At 38.7% G+C, this 17,482-nt stretch overlaps 1 protein-coding gene across 7 annotated transcripts in view; it reads right to left on the bottom strand.

The window, feature by feature from the left end:
* Positions 1-17,482, bottom strand: part of CCSER2 (coiled-coil serine rich protein 2) — a 187,127-nt gene that overhangs the window by 20,338 nt on the left and 149,307 nt on the right. For all 7 annotated transcript variants that reach the window (XM_030797951.1, XM_030797953.1, XM_030797954.1 and 4 more), the window contains one exon: positions 15,114-15,203. In XM_030797951.1, the coding sequence (XP_030653811.1) occupies positions 15,114-15,203 (90 nt within the window). The remainder of the gene's footprint in view (positions 1-15,113; positions 15,204-17,482) is intronic.

Here is a 17,482-nt window from a genome sequence, read left to right as displayed (position 1 = left end):
TCACAAAAACTAAATTAACAATCTTTAGGATATTCTAGTAAATAAAAATCTTATCTTTTGAAATTATTATACTTTTTTCTTTTGCTAATTTGGCAAAAACAGCTTAGAAAACATTGAATAAGGTGATGACCCCAGATGCTCTCCATAGATACTACCTGCTGTTCTGCTGTTTGCGAAATGTTTTGGTTCAAAGGCTATATTTATACCAAACAAATTCTCAACCAAATCCTCCCTATGCATTTTGCAGAACCAAGCTTCTACCCACTGTACTACTAAGTAAAGAAACTTTCAGATGGGAACTTCATAGACATGTTTAAGAAAACAGTCATAGATTCCTTCATCAAAGAGGTATGTTTACCTTTGCAGGTCTGTGGAAACAGCATTGACCTTGGAATCAGGGAAACTTTTTTTCCTTGGATCTTTCCCAAGCCTTGTAACCTTGAGAAATCTCATTACTGATTTTTGAGCCTCAGTTTCCTCATTCGTCAGATGCAGAGGTTGGACTGGTTCATCTCGAAGAGCCCTCTTACTTTTAGTTCCTATAATTTAGTTACTTGTATCTGTCCCCATCTCCACTCCAGTAATTTTATAACTCTATTTTTAATTTCATAACTCTATATGGCATTTAAAACAATCAACTTTGTATTAAATTGTCTCTCCTGCTAGATCATTAATTCCTGAAATAATTTAGGTGAAAGTATCTGTCACAGTACCTATAACTTGGCAGGAGTTTTAAAAGATATTAGATGTCCCACCTTCTATAGCCTAAAACTCCCCCAGCATATAGCAGACATTAAGTAACTATTTACTGATTTAAACAAAATTAAATTAATTTACTGTGTCTATCTAGAGATGCAGCTGTAGCATCTGTCAATCCTGGGCCACATACTATAACCACCTAAGAAATTTTAAAAACAAAAACAATGATATCTGTCTTCATTTCCCCAAGACCAACAAATCATAATCTCTGGCATAGCTCTGAGTATAAGAAGGGAAAGACAACCTTGTGAAATAAATACATAAACAGCGCTGCCTGCCACTGCCAAGGGGCACCCATCTATTAGCCTATCAAACAGTTGTATGCCATCTGAGCTTATGCCCAGAAAGACAAAGAATGTTACTCATTTTATTTCTGCCACCTACAATACGTCTTCCACTTCTCTACCCAACTGTCAAAATCCTATCCAGCCCCCTTAGGCTCTTTCAAACCCATTTCCTAAAAGCTTTTCCTGATCCTGCCTAAATTAATTATGATCGTTCTTGTTTATAAACACCCACAGCCATTGGTGGAATCTTTCTTCCTCTTTTCATTACTTTGATTTGAGTATCTTAAAAATTCTTCTACTAAATATAACCACCCTGAGAATAATAGCTCTCTTACTTTCCTTTGTGTCAACTACTTAGCTTCTTGTCAATTTACTTATAGAGAGTAGAAATAACATACTCTGATCAGCATTTAATAGGAGAAGGAATTCCAGTTTCAGGAAAAGGTGGAGTAGACATACTTCTCCCTTTTCCTGCTGTCAAATACAGCTAAAAACCCTGGGCACGATATATAAAACACAATACTCTGAAAGGTAGAGAGAAAAAGTGAGACCAGCTTGGGACCCAAGGAAAAATACGGTGATTTTCTTTTTGCCTAATGTATCCTAAAATGAGTGATAGAGAAGCCAGCCCCTGGAAATGACAAGGAACACACAAAAAAATTTAAGAAAGCCTGCACTCTAGCCAAAGGATCAGGAAAGAGGTAGCCTAGCAATGCAGAAAACTTGTATCCAGTAATCTACCTAACACCACAGAAAAACCTGTGGCCCCAGCCCCCATTCCCATCAGAAAGGGAGGACTGGAAAGGCTGGCCATGGTGGCTCACGCCTGTAATCCCAGCTCTTTGGGAGGCTGAGGTGGGCGGATCACGAGGTCAGGAGATCCAGACCATCCTGGCTAACATGGTGAAACCCTGTCTCTACTAAGAATACAAAAAATTAGCTGAGTGTGGTGGCAGGTGCCTGTAGTCCCAGCTACTTGGGAGGCTGAGGCAGTAGAATGGCCTGAACCCAGGAGGTGGAGCTTGCTGTGAGCCGAGATCACCCCACTGCACTCCAGCCTGGGCGACAGAGCAAGACTCCGTCTCAAAAAAAAAGAAAAAAGAAAGGGAGGACTGGGGAGTGTAGGCCTCCATCCTCGCATGACTGTGACATTTTCTTATGTACTTCTTAAAATACGCATAGAAAATATTTAAGAAACTTATAAATGGGGGAGGAAAAGGGACTTAAGGGGACATAAGGTTTCTACATGTAGTAGACTATATATAGTTAAATATATATGTGTTTGTGTGTGAAATATAATGCCTAGAGCAACAACTAAAACATTATTATAAAGACATAAACTCAAAATACTATATATAAATAAAAATGGAATTATTAAAAAACTAATACACAGAAAAGAAAAAGAAAACAGAAATAAAGAAAAAAGAAAAAAATAAAATGGCAGACTTACATAGCAAAAATTACATTAAATATAAAGGGCTGAAATATACCCATTAAAAGACAGATTGGGTGGAGCCAAGATGGCCGAATAGGAACAGCTCCGGTCTCCAGCTCCCAGCCCCAGCGACACAGAAGACGGGTGATTTCTGCATTTCTGCTTGAGGTACTGGTTTCATCTCACTAGGGAGTGCCTAACAGTGGGTGCAGGACAGTCGGTGAAGCGCACTGTGTGCGAGCCGAAGCAGGGCGAGGCATTGACTCACTCGGGAAGCGCAAGGGGTCAGGGAGTTCCCTTTCCTAGTCAAAGAAAGGGGAAGCAGACGGCACCTGGAATATCGGGTCAGTCCCACCCTAACTGCGCTTTTCCAACGGGCCTGGAAAACGGCACACTAGGAGATTGTGTCCCGCACCTGGCTCGGAGGGTCCTATGCCCACGGAGTCTCGCTAATTGCTAGCACAGCAGTCTGAGATCAAGCTGCGAGGCGGCAGCGAGGCTGGGGGAGGGGCGCCCGCCATTGCCCAGGCTTGCTTAGGTAAACAAAGCAGCCAGGAAGCTCGAACTGGGTGGAGCCCACCACAGCTCAAGGAGGCCTGCCTGCCTCTGTAGGCTCCACCTCTGGGGGTAGGGCACAGACAAACAAAAACTCTGCAAGAACTTCCACAGACTTAAATGTCCCTGTCTGACTGACAGCTTTGAAGAGAGTAGTGGTTCTCCCAGCACGCAGCTGGAGATCTGAGAACGGTCAGACTGCCTCCTAAAGTGGGTCCCTCACCCCTGAGCAGCCTAACTGGGAGGCACCCCCCCAGTAGGGACAGACTGACACCTCATTCAACCCGGTACTTCTCTGAGACAAAACTTTCAGAGGAACTATCAGACAGCTGAATTTGTGGTCTCACGAAAATCTGCTGTTCTGCAGCCACCGCTGCTGACACCCAGCCAAACAGGGTCTGGAGTGCACCTCTAGTAAACTCCAACAGACCTGCAGCTGAGGGTCCTGTCTGGTAGAAGGAAAACTAACAAACAGAAAGGACATCCACACCAAAAACCCATCTGTACATCACCATCATCAAAGACAAAAAGTAGATAAAACCACAAAGATGGGGAAAAAACAGACCAAAAAAACTGGAAACTCTAAAAAACAGAGCACCTCTCCTCCTCCAAAGGAACGCAGTTCCTCACCAGCAACGGAACAAAGCTGGATGGAGGATGACTTTGATGAGTTGAGAGAAGAAGGCTTCAGACGATCAAACTACTCTGAGCTACGAGAGGAAATTCAAAACAACAGCAAAGAAGTTAAAAACTTTGAAAAAAAATTAGAAGAATGGATAACTAGAATAACCAATGGAGAGAAGGGCTTCAAGGAGCCGATGGAGCTGAAAGCCAAGTTTCGAGAACTACGCGAAGATTGCAGAAGCCTCAGTAGCAGATGCGATCAACTGGAAGAAAGGGTATCGCTGATGGAAGATGAAATGAATGAAATGAAAAGAGAAGGGAAGTTTAGAGAAAAAAGGATAAAAAGAAATGAACAAAGCCTCCAAGAAATTTGGGACTATGTGAAAAGACCAAACCTACGTCTGATTGGTGTACCTGAAAATGATGGGGAGAATGGAACCAAGTTGGAAAACACTCTGCAAGATATTATCCAGGAGAACTTCCCCAATCTAGCAAGGCAGGCCAGCATTCAGATTCAGGAAATACAGAGAACGCCACAAAGATACTCCTCGAGAAGGGCAACTCCAAGACACATTATTGTCAGATTCACCAAAGTTGAAATGAAAGAAAAAATGTTAAGGGCAGCCAGAGAGAAAGGTCGGGTTACCCACAAAGGGAAGCCCATCAGACTAACAGCTGATCTCTCAGCAGAAACTCTACAAGCCAGAAGAGAGTGGGGGCCGATATTCAACATTCTTAAAGAAAAGAATTTTCAACCCAGAATCTCCTATCCCGCCAAACTAAGCTTCATAAGTGAAGGAGAAATAAAACACTTTACAGACAAGCAAACGCTGAGTGATTTTGTCACCACCAGGCCTGCCCTAAAAGAGCTCCTGAAGGAAGCACTAAACATGGAAAGGAACAACTGGTACCAGCCACTGCAAAAACATGCCAAATTGTAAAGACCATCGAGACTAGGAAGAAACTATAGCAACTAACGAGCAAAATAACCAACTAACATCATAATGACAGGATCAGATTCACACATAACAATATTAACGTTAAATGTAAATGGGCTAAACGCTCCAATCAAAAGACACAGACTGGCAAACTGGATAAGGAGTCAGGACCCATCAGTGTGCTGTATTCAGGAAACCCATCTCACATGCAGAGACACACATAGACTCAAAATAAAGGGATGGAGGAAGATCTATCAAGCAACTGGAAAACCCCATCGTCTCAGCCCAAAATCTCCTTAAGCTGATAAGCAACTTCAGCAAAGTCTCAGGATACAAAATCAATGTGCAAAAATCACAAGCATTCTTATACACCAATAACAGACAGAGAGCCAAATCATGACAGAACTCCCATTCACAATTGCTTCAAAGAGAATAAAATACCTAGGAATCCAACTTACAAGGGACGTGAAGGACCTCTTCAAGGAGAACTACAAACCACTGCTCAATGAAATAAAAGAGGATACAAACAAATGGAAGAACATTCCATGCTCATGGGTAGGAAGAATAAATATCGTGAAAATGACCATACTGCCCAAGGTAATTTATAGATTCAATGCCATCCCCATCAAGCTACCAATGACTTTCTTCACAGAATTGGAAAAAACTACTTTAAAGTTCATATGGAACCAAAAAAGAGCCCGCAATGCCAAGACAATCCTAAGCCAAAGAACAAAGCTGGAGGCATCACACTACCTGACTTCAAACTATACTACAAGGCTACAGTAACCAAAACAGCATGGTACTGGTACCAAAACAGAGATATAGACCAATGGAACAGAACAGAGCCCTCAGAAATAATACCACACATCTACAATCATCTGATCTTTGACAAACCTGACAAAAACAAGAAATGGGGAAAGGATTCCCTATTTAATAAATGGTGCTGGGAAAACTGGCTAGCCATATGTAGAAAGCTGACACTGGATCCCTTCCTTACACCTTATACAAAAATTAATTCAAGATGGATTAAAGACTTACATGCTAGACCTAAAACCATAAAAACCCTAGAAGAAAACCTAGGCAATGCCATTCAGGACATAGGCATGGGCAAGGACTTCATGTCTAAAACACCAAAAGCAAGGGCCACAAAAGCCAAAATTGACAAATGGGATCTAATTAAACTAAGGAGCTTCTGCACAGCAAAAGAAACTACCATCAGAGTGAACAGACAACCTACAGAATGGGAGAAAATTTTTGCAATCTACTCATCTGACAAGGGGCTAATATCCAGAATCTACAAAGAACTCAAATAAATTTACAAGAAAAAAACAACCCCATCAACAAGTGGGTGAAGGATATGAACAGACACTTCTCAAAAGAAGACATTTATGCAGCCAACAGACACATGAAAAAATGCTCATCATCACTGGCCATCATAGAAATGCAAACCAAAATCACAATGAGATACCATCTCACACCAGTTAGAATGGCCATCAGTAAAAAGTCAGGAAACAATAGATGTTGGAGTGGATGTGGAGAAATAGGAACACTTTCACACTGCTGGTGGGACTGTAAACTAGTTCAACCATTGTGGAAGACAGTGTGGCGATTCCTCAGGGATCTAGAACTAGAAATACCATTTGACCCAGCCATCCCATTACTGGATATATACTCAAAGGATTATAAATCATGCTGCTATAAAGGCACATGCACACGTATGTTTACTGCAGTACTATTCACAATAGCAAAGATATGGAACCAACCCAAATGTCCATCAATGATAGACTGGATTAAGAAAATGTGGCACATATACACCATAGAATACTATGCAGCCATAAAAAAGGATGAGTTCATGTCCTTTGTAGGGACATGGATGAAGCTGGAAACCATCATTCTCAGCAAACTATCGCAAGAACAAAAAAACAAACACCGCATGTTCTCAATCATAGGTGGGAAATGAACAATGAGAACACTTGGACACAGGAAGGGGAACATCACACACTGGGGCCTGTTGTGGGATTGGGGGAGGGCGGAGGGATAGCATCAGGAGATATACCTAATGTAAATGACGAGTTAATAGGTGCAGCACACCAACACGGCACATGTATACATATGTAACAATCCTGAACGTTGTGCACATGTACCCTAGAACTTAAAGTATAATAATAAAAAAAAAGAAAGCATGTAGTGAACTGTGTTCTGAAAACTGAATAATGCTGATTAAGAAATCAAAAAGGTTTAAATTAATGGAGAGACATACCATATTCATAAATTGGGAGAATCAACATCTTTACTATTTATTTAAACAGTTTATTTAAACTGTGGTACATCCATATCATGGAATAGTACTCAGCAATAAAAAGAAACAAACTACTGATGCACACAACTACTTGAATGGATCTCCAGGGTGTTATGCTAGTTTTAAAAAGCCAAGTTCCAAAGCTCAACACTGTAAGATACTATTTCTATAAAATCTGAAAATAATAAAATTATAAAGATGTAAAACAGATTTAGTGGTTGCCAGAGGCTAGGAATGGTGAGAGAAAGTGAGAATGGTTATGAATGTAAAGAGGTACCACACAAGGGAAAACACTGTGGTGGTACAATAGTTCTATACCTTAAATATGATGATCGTTACTACACAAGTTATAAAATGGCACAGTTACTACACAAGTTATAAAACGGCACAGAAGCGTGCACACACACCATCACTAATGTCAATTTCCTGGTTTTGATATTGTACTACAATTACGTAAAACGTAACTAATGTGAAAAATTGGTTGAAAAATAAAAAAGATCTCTACATTTTTTGCAACTTCTTATCACTCTTTTGTAATTACACTACAGGCAAACTTTGCTTCTTCCAATGGATACTTTAAACAAAGTTTCAAAAATGCCTTCTATAGTTTTAGTATCTGGTATTGAAAAATACAGAGTTAGATAACTGTAAGCTTATAACCAATAAACCACTCAACTACTATAATATCCATATTTAATTTGTTCATATCCTTAAGAAACAATTCTGTTTTTTCGGTTATTGGTTTAACCTGTATACATGAAAGAAAGTCACAGCACTAATGTTTAAAAAAATAGAAGAAATGACAAACATAAAAGAATTCTTGTGTTGTCATAAATTCTGCATGCTACACAATGTCTCAGCAACACAGATGGCTCCTGTCAACATTCAGATCATCAAAACACAGGCTGTATTCCATGGCCAATGTCTAATATTGAGTTAAACATTGAATAATCTAAAAATAACTGTATGACCAGATCATAAATATTACTTAAACACCAATGTATATGTGATTTTCTCTAAAAATACTTTTAGTGGCATTTAAAAATATAAGTAATAATGAATACAAATAAAAGGCCTTAGCAAAGAAGTAATTCCCTTTGGAACACACACACACACAAACACACACACGTGCACGGGCACATGCATGCAACGTCTCTCCAGAGAAATAAATGGGCTCATTTAAATTTAAAATCAGGACATTTGGCTGGGCACGGTGGGTGGCTCACGCCTGTGGTCCCAGCACTTTGGGAGGCTGAGGTGGACAGATCACCTGAGGTCAGGAGTTCAAGACCAGCCTGGCCAATATGGTGAAACCCCATCTCTACTAAAAATACAGAAATTAGGGCTGGGTGCGGTGGCTCACGCCTGTAATCCCAGCACTTTGGGAGGCAGAGGCAGGTGGATCATGAGGTCAGGAGATCGAGACCATCCTGGCTAACATGGTGAAACCCCGTCTCTACTAAAAAAAAATACAAAAAATTAGCCAGGTGTAGTGGCGGGCACCTGTAGCCCCAGCTACTCGGGAGGTTGAGGCAGGAGAATGGCGTGAACCCGGGAGGCGGAGCTTGCAGTGAGCCGGGATCGTGACAGAGCAAGACTCCGTCTCAAAAAAAAAATAAAAATAAAAATAAATATATATATATATATATATAAATAAATTAGTCGGGTATGGTGGGATGCACCTGTGGTATCAGCTACTTGGGAGGCTGAGGTGGGAGAATCTCTTGAACAGGGAGGCAGATGTTGCAGTGAGCCGAGATCATGCCACTGACTAGAGCCTGGGCAACAGAGAGAGATTCCATCTCAAAAAAAAAAAAAAAAAAAAAAGGAAAAGAAAAAAAATTGACATTTTTCCCACATAAAAATTAACCAATAATTTTGCCCACTTCCAAATCAGGAAAGAATATGGTCTAAGAAAATGGATTTGGGGGACATCATTCATAAGATAAATCTTTTGCCTGCATTGTCTTTTGGTTAGCGTTCCATCCCATCTCTCAGGCAAGAAAAAACAGAGCGGAGTTCTTTGCTGATAAATTTCCATGGTTGCTAGAAACTAGGTAAAATCTGTCTCCTTTGGAAATTATAAACATTTGATGTGATTTTTGTGATGTAACTGTGATAGTTTTCTGCTTTTACCTTTTCTATTTTATAAATATTTATGATGGGAAAATACTTGACTCGGTAAATCTGAGGCCCAAAAACCTAATTCTTTTTTTTTTTTTTGAGACAGAGTTTCATTCTTGCTGCCCAGGCTGGAGTGCAATGGTGCAATCTCAGCTCACCACAACCTCCACCTCCCAGGTTCAAGTAATTCTCCTGCCTCAGCCTCCGGAGTAGCTGGGATTATTGGCATGCACCACCACGCCTGGCTAATTTTTGTATTTTTAGTAGAGACGGGGTTTCTCCATGTTGGTCAGGCTGGTCTCAAACTCCCAACCTCTGGTGATCCACCCGCCTCAGCCTCCCAAAGTGCTGTAACCAAAAACCTAATTCTAAGCACAAAAAGGGTGGTTGACAATGCTGACCATATTCCAATGGCTGAACTTACATAAATTACATATGCATATCTTTTATATATACCATAACATAGATTAATCTTTGACTCAGTACTATAATTCCAACAGATCATTTTTAATGTATATAAAATCATCTTTTCTTGCCTCTTTGCTATATATAACAGAGTTAGTTCTTAAAAATATGAGAGAAAATTAGCATTAGATCAAATTGTGCCCATTCAGAATTTTATCTAGTAGGCACCTTTTCACACTGATACCGATACAATGGTCTGTGTATTCATATACTCAATTTTCAGAGTAATCCAGGTCAGGTCATTACATGACAGGCCAGGTAGATCCTTTGGGTCTACCCTGTTCTCCCTGCGTAGAGATTCAAGGGGATAAGTAATAAGGCATTTGAATGTTTTTCTAATATTTTGGCTTCTTTGGTTAACTTTAGGTGTTCAAACAAATGGACTACCAAAGGTACATACCATAAGATTTTACAATTTACTTAATGTGCAAAATATTCATATTTTTAAATACTGATGTTAAATGCTTTTAAAACAGTATTGGAAATACATAAAAATAAATTCAGGCCGGGCGCAGTGGCTCACGCTTGTAATCCCAGCACTTTGGGAGGCCGAGGCGGGCGGATCACAAGGTCAGGAGATCGAGACCACGGTGAAACCCCGTCTCTACTAAAAAATACAAAAAATTAGCCGGGCGTGGTGGCAGGCGCCTGTAGTCCCAGCTACTCGGAGAGGCTGAGGCAGAAGAATGGCGTGAACCCGGGAGGCGGAGCTTGCAGTGAGCCGAGATTGCACCACTGCACTCTAGCCTGGGCGAAAGAGCAAGACTCCGTCTCAAAAAAAAAAATAAAAAATAAAAAATAAAAAAATAAATAAATAAATTCAGTCCAAGATAATGCTAATTTTTAAGAATATGCTTGTACATGGATCTGTACACTATGTTTAAAAATAGTTTCATAAGTTTTTATGTTTAAAATTAATCTTGATTTCTCGCATAACCAACAACCTCCAGCAGTATTCACAGTAATATAAACTATTTTCATGTGAATGATTAGGCATCTTCCATATTGTTATTCTTCTTTTCGTGTTATTCATTTCACCATTGTATCTGGGTATTTTGCCCCTCAGATGAAGAAAAATAATTGCCCCACTTTCCTCTGGAGGTATCATTTTCTGCTCTTACAGCTCATTCTTATCTCTTTTCCCTCTTTTTTCTCCACCTAAATCTGAACTCCATCTTTTTTATTTTCCTTCATTTCTTCTGAAAACTGCTTTTACTGACTTGCCCTTTACTTATTGTTATAGGTAGCTTTCCGTATCCATGTAAGTAGATATCATTAGGTCTAGGGCTGCTTTGTCCAAAATGATGTCAATTAGCTACATGTGATTATTTACATTTAAATTAATTACAACTAAACAAAATTTAAAATTCTCTTCCTTAGTTACATTTTCAGGTGCTCAACAGTCACATGTAGCTACAGCCTACTACAATGGACAGCACAGAAAGTTGTATAGGACTGTGTCGCTCTAGAGTAGGGCATTCTCAATTCTGGAGTACGGTCCTATGGCTGCCCTCTTTTTATAATGCAAGGCTCGGGGGAGTTTATAACACTATATTATTGCTTTCTCAAGCAGAAGATAGACCCCTTACTCCAGTAAGAAGTGCTTCACACTCTGGTCCTCAATGCTGAAAATACTGTTCTTAAAAACTTGTACTTAAAAACATCCTGTACTATGCCTACAGCATGGCTTAGGCAGCTCCCTATGGTAGTAGAAACCTTTGTCTTGCCCTAAATGAAGAGCACCCACCAGGTGACTAGCCACTATTCCCTTGCTGGGTTCAGTCTCACAAATAATAACCAAACCGAAACCAAACCGTTTTGATCTTTATCAGTACAGCTCTAACACCAAAAGCACCTGTAGCATGAAAGCCCAATTTTACTACAGGCAGAAAAAAACTCCTAAAATTCTGAGGATCAATATATATAAAATCAATATACAAAAGCTGAGGTTGAATATATGCAGAAAATAGCATGATAAAATGGTTTTTAGGCCAGGAGGAAGAAAGAATTTGTAAGGTAAGAAAACATTACATAACAGGAATGGTCATAACAGAAATAATTGGGAGTGGCTTCCCAGTACCACCTGAAATGATGGTGTGGGGCACAAGGGGTAGCCCTCCTGCCCCTGTACTTCCTCTTTTGTGGAGGGAAATATCAGGGGCTTTTTTTTAATAACCTAATGACATCAAACACTTGAATCGCACAACCTAACATCATGGCCACCAAGCCACTTTCTGGTCATACTTAGTTGGTGGTAGTATAAGCCTGTATAAACCTTTCAGAAAAAAAAAACTGTAGTAATTTATTTCAAGAACCTTACAAAAACCATCCAGTAAAGGAATTAATTCCTTAACTTGATTAAAGGTAATGCATTTCTTCATTTTGGTTTAGCAAAAAAATCAAACCAAATAATAACAGCAACCACCATTATCACTACCTATGTAGGTTAAAATGCCACATATACAACATAATTCCATCTAAATAGATATGACAGGTGGCACATACACATATACACACGTCACCAAAAAAGGCTGGAAGACCATATATTAAATGTTAACAATGACTGTCATTGGCTTGTATGATTTAAGTACTTAAAATTTTTCTTAAGTTGTTTTGCTTCTCTATTTTCTATATTTGCTATAGAATAAATACATCGTTATCTCTCAATAAAAATAGGAAAAGAAAAATCCGCTTTAGAGTACTTCTCTTTTAAACGTATATTTTTTGGCCTCATGTTACTCATAAAGTATTCTTAGTATTTTTTTTTATTCTTTTAATGATAGGTATTGAATTTTATTATTTCTATTGAGAAAATGACTTATGTAATTTAATATGTCAAAAGATTTCTTTGTACTCACATTAGATTGAACCTAACTTGGTTGTAGAGGAGTTTTCTTATTACACTCTTACTGAAACTATGCCTTTTCAACCAAAAATACTTTTTTCTCAGTAATTTAAAACACAAGTATGTGGTCAGGCATTGTGGCTCATGTCTATAATCCCAGCATTTGGGGAGGCTGAGGCAAAATGATCACTTGAGCCCAGGAGTGTGAGACTCCTGTCTCTACAAAAAATCAAAAAATTAGCCAGGCATGGTAGTGCACACCTGTGGTCCCAGCTACTTGGGAGGCTGAGGCAGGAGGATCACTTGAGCCCAGGAGGTCAAGACTATAGTGGACCATAATTGCACCATTGCACTCAAGCCTGGGTGACAGAGCAAGACCCTGTCTCAAAATAAATTAAATAATTTTTAAAATAAAAGTATGTTTCTATGGATGATCACAGTATACTGCTAAGTCTTCTACCATGCAGTGCAAACCTGGGCACCTGTTTTTTTTCCTCTCAGGGAAGTAAGTCCTTATTATGATCTCTCACTAAGATTAAGCCTCTGTCCTCCCTTCCCAGAGCTATGATCCTTTTCTCCTCTCTATTCCTTCTAGCCCCCTCACCCTCCAGCAACCATTCAAAAGAAAAGCAACTAAAATAAAACTGCTGTATACAAGCTGTGTAAACATTTGCATAAGTCACTTCTTAGTCTTAGCTTCTTCACATGCAGAAAAAGAGTGAGCTTACTATCATTTAAGCACACTGGGGGTTTCTACAAGCATCTTGAGGGATGGAACTTTATATTTACACATACATTTTTATATTCTTCTTTATATTTACACATCCAAATTAATACAGTGCCTGGCATGAAGTAGTCACATAAATATCTGCTGAATGAGTAAGTGAATATCTGCTTTTCCTCCTTTCCCCTGTTCTACTATTATATTTCTTCCTCTTATTTCCTGTTGATTCTCTACTTCAGAGATCTTATTTGCAGCCATTAAGTGATACCAAAATCCCCTTGGACAAATCTCAATACATTCAAATTGTTGCTCTGCTGCTGTTGGCAGCAAACCACTCTCCTTCAAATGCTCTTCAATGTGCTTTTGGGGAAAAGAACCTAGAACTAGCGGTCAAGAGTCCTAAGTTATAGTACTAGCTCAGCCACTTATTAATTATGGAAACTTTGCTACGCCAGTTAATCTCCCTAGCTTTTGCTACCTTATCTACAAAACAAAGGTATTTGGCCAGATGATTCCTATAGTAACTTTTATAGTTACTTTTTTTATAGTTACTTTTGTCTGATGAGGAGGAAGACTAACATCCAGTTTCCAGAACGGTGAGGTTGAAGGAGCCAGAGGTGGTATAAAGACTTCCATGAGGATGGCAAAATGGAACTTATCATGCTTAATGGAATCACCAATCTTCTTAGTAGCACAATTATAAGGCATAACATCCCTATGGGGTAAATAGAGACACCTGGAAAGCCCAAACTTCCATCTAGAAGCAAGGGGCACAGTCTATTAAACAACTGCTGCAAACAGATGAGCTTCCACCGCCTTTGACATTAAATAATATTACATCATCTTTTTCTGTTGGTATCTTTTGCTTTCTACGATTCAAACACAACCTTCATTTTCTTCACCAAGCTCCTTGATTCTTTCAACTAGACTTTCCCACATCCTTTTAACCTTATAGACTTACACAGCACTTTAACTACATCAATGCATTCCCAATTTCTTAAGAAGTACTTATAAAAAGAGGAATCCTTATTTGTCTGTATTTCCTTCCCTAATTCCCCACTTCTAGTTTGAAAGCCAAATATCTGGGATGAAAGAGGATCATCAAACTTTTGTTGAATAAATTAATTCCTACCATTGTATCTTATACAGAGCACAAAAAAAAAAAAAAACTTGTTAGATGAAAAGAAACAAAACTCTTTTATAGACTTTAAAGGCTTATGGCTAAGCTTTATAAACTGAATTGCTGATTATATTAGCCATTATATTTCTCTGTTCCTTTGTGTTACTAGGATTCCACTCCTAAACATAAGGCAAAAGAGTCAAGGCTGACTTATTAGGCAATCTCTTAACAAGAAATGTCTACTACCTGGCCCCAAACAATAGGAGAATGACTAATGTCCATATGATAATTCTCTGGCTCACACACATCCTGAACTAAGTTCTGAAGAACTCAGATTAAATGATAGAGTATTTTTAGCACTAAACATGTTTTGAGATATAACATTTTTGAAAAACAAGCATGGAATACATAGTTACTTCCTATTTAAAATAAACCATTCCCTAGTTCTGCCTAAAACGTAACTTTTATTGTCTGTATCTTCGTGCATTTATATTTCCTAACAGCCTCAACATTTGAGTAATTATAATAAACGTATTTGAAAAGTTTTAACACAAAAGGAAAATGCTACATCATATATTTTCAAAGTGTCATATGCTGCTAAAGTGGGATGACTGCATACAGTACTGCTATTTCCTTTAAGGTATGTGGAACTACTCTCATAAATACATGCAATAAGAGGAGAGTAGACACGCAAATAAAATGAACTATAGTATGCAGAATGAAAAAGCTATTAAATGCACATTCACTTACGTAAGACACACAAGAGAAGCTTTAGGAAAACACATAAACACCTAAGAGACAAGCAAAAATAAATTACCTACAAAAAAATTAACAGCCATGACAGATTCAAAATTATTAGAGATTGCTGTAAAAAGAGTGAAATAAAACATCAAAATAGCAAATGACTGGAGAGGAGGCTAAGAGCAAACGTTACTTACAGGAATTCGTCTCCAGGGTGTTTGGGTATATTTATCAGCATAAGTGCATTTTTCCTCTTTACATTTTTGGTGGCAGATATGCTGAGTTGCCTAAACAAAAACACAAATTTTTACATTGGTTTAATTCTGCATATACACACCAAGACACACAAGAGAAGCTTTAGGAAAACACATAAACACCTCTAAGAGACAAGCAAAACTAAATTACCTACAAAAAAATTAACAGCTATGACAGGAGGTAATCAGGGCTTTTTTAGGGGGTATGTAACCAAAGCAACAAAAAAGTCACACATGGCAAAATAGTTCTGGCTACTTTTTTGAAGAAAAAATGTTATCACAGCCAACATTAAGGTCTGTTCAGTGGTCTCTCATCTTATTCAGGGAGTAGGTTTGAGAGTCAGCCTATAAGGTTAGAATTTTAAATAATCTAAATTACCCTTGGCAATCTCTTATATTGTCCATAAAACATACAATATATGATTTTATGTATATCAATATAAGGAGTTAAGTATATGGATGTAGAATATATAGGGATATTCAGTATAAAAAGAATGCAACTGCAGAATTTACAGTATTTCCCTGAACTGTCATGGTACTACAGTCACTAAAGCTCAGTTTCCTAAATGCATTTTTTATGGAACTCTGCTGGACATTGAATACCAGTCCACTTGTCAGGATGTCTGTTCGCATGTGCAGTGTGATGAAGCCTCTTTCATGTTGTATTGACTTTACTGGACTGAAATATTTTGAAGAATGTCAGCCCTTTGACAAGATCCATCTGACCATTTCTGTTCACAAATGACTTCTCCACACGATTCCACTCAAAGCACACTCATTTATATAACACAAAGTAACTTTCCCAAATAATCATCACTTTCAAAAAAGATCATGAAAATATTGATAAAGAGAATTCTCCCAGCCAGGCACGGTGGTGCACGCCTGTAATCCCAGCACTTTGGGAGGCCAGGGCGGGTGGATCACAAGGTCAGGAGATCCAGACCATCGTGGCTAACACAGTGAAACCTTGTCTCTACTAAAAATACAAAAAATTTGCCAGATGTGGTGGCGGGCGCCTGTAGTCCCAGCTACTCAGGAGGCTGCAGCAGGAGAATGGCATGAACCTGGAAGCAGAGCTTGCAGTGAGCGCAGATCGCGCCACTGCACTCCAGCCTGGGTGACAGAGGGAGACACCGTTTCAAAAAAAAAAGAGAATTCACCCTTAGTGAAAAGCTAGAAAATAACCACATTATTTGTTAACCTCACTGCAGGTAGATATACTTTCTCATAGGAAACTAAAAAATTCTTGATTATTGCATCAGGTTAAAATGATACATTTCTACTTTAATAATATTTAGCCATATTCAAAATTTTTCTTAACTGCAATCAGATCATTCCAATTTCTTTGTACAAAATAAAATCTAAAAACAAAAATGTCTATCATAGAAACATATTTCCCATTCCTAAGAAATCAGACAGTCACTGAAACAAAATTCAATATAGGCTGGGTGCTGTAGCTCACACCTGTACTCCCAGTATTTTGGGAGGCTGTGGCTGGTGGATTGCTTGGGCCCAGGGGTTCCAGACCAGCCTGGGCAACAAGGCAAAACCCTGTATCTACAAAAAACACACAACAAAAACAGCCAGGCATGGTAGCATGTGCCTGCAGTCCCAGCTACCTGGGAGGTTGAGTGAGAGGATCACCTGAGCTCGGGAGGTCGAGGCCACAGTGTGCTGAGATTGCACCACCGCACTCCATCCTGGGTGACAGAGTGAGACTCTAACTCCAAAATAACCCCCCAGATTCAATATATAATCAAATATTTAGAATCTCTTGGAATTTACTGTAATAGGATCAACTTTTAACATATACGAGGGATATATGAGGAACAGAAAAGATAATTTAAAAACACTATCATAATGAAAACACTTTACTTATTCCATCCTATTGCAATTCCAGAAATTCAGGTGCTCTTTGATTTATAATGGGGTCACACCTGGATAAACTCATAATATTGCTAAAAACGCACTTTTGGTTTGGGATTATTTTCAACCTATGATGGGTTTATCAGGACATAATTCCGTCATAAGTTGAGGAGCTTACTGAATGAGTACCACTTTTGTACCATCATATAATCAAAAAATCCTAAGTAGCGGATTGTCTATGATTTATTTTCTGTGGTCTATATGCTAACACATGAAAAATAATATTTGGCAAATATATGAGTTTTCCAAAATTTGGAAAAGTCTAGTTTCTAGTGACATGTCAACATATATAAAATGACTAACCAAATCATTTTCTCGCCATCTGCCTTCTTTATTGCTGACACACTGTACAGATGCTCACCTTCTATTTGGTCCTACATTTGGGG

This window comes from Nomascus leucogenys, chromosome 18 (genome assembly GCF_006542625.1).
Source record: "Nomascus leucogenys isolate Asia chromosome 18, Asia_NLE_v1, whole genome shotgun sequence".
In the NCBI taxonomy this organism is placed as follows: domain Eukaryota; kingdom Metazoa; phylum Chordata; class Mammalia; order Primates; family Hylobatidae; genus Nomascus; species Nomascus leucogenys.
This window is presented reverse-complemented; position numbering and strand designations above follow the sequence as displayed.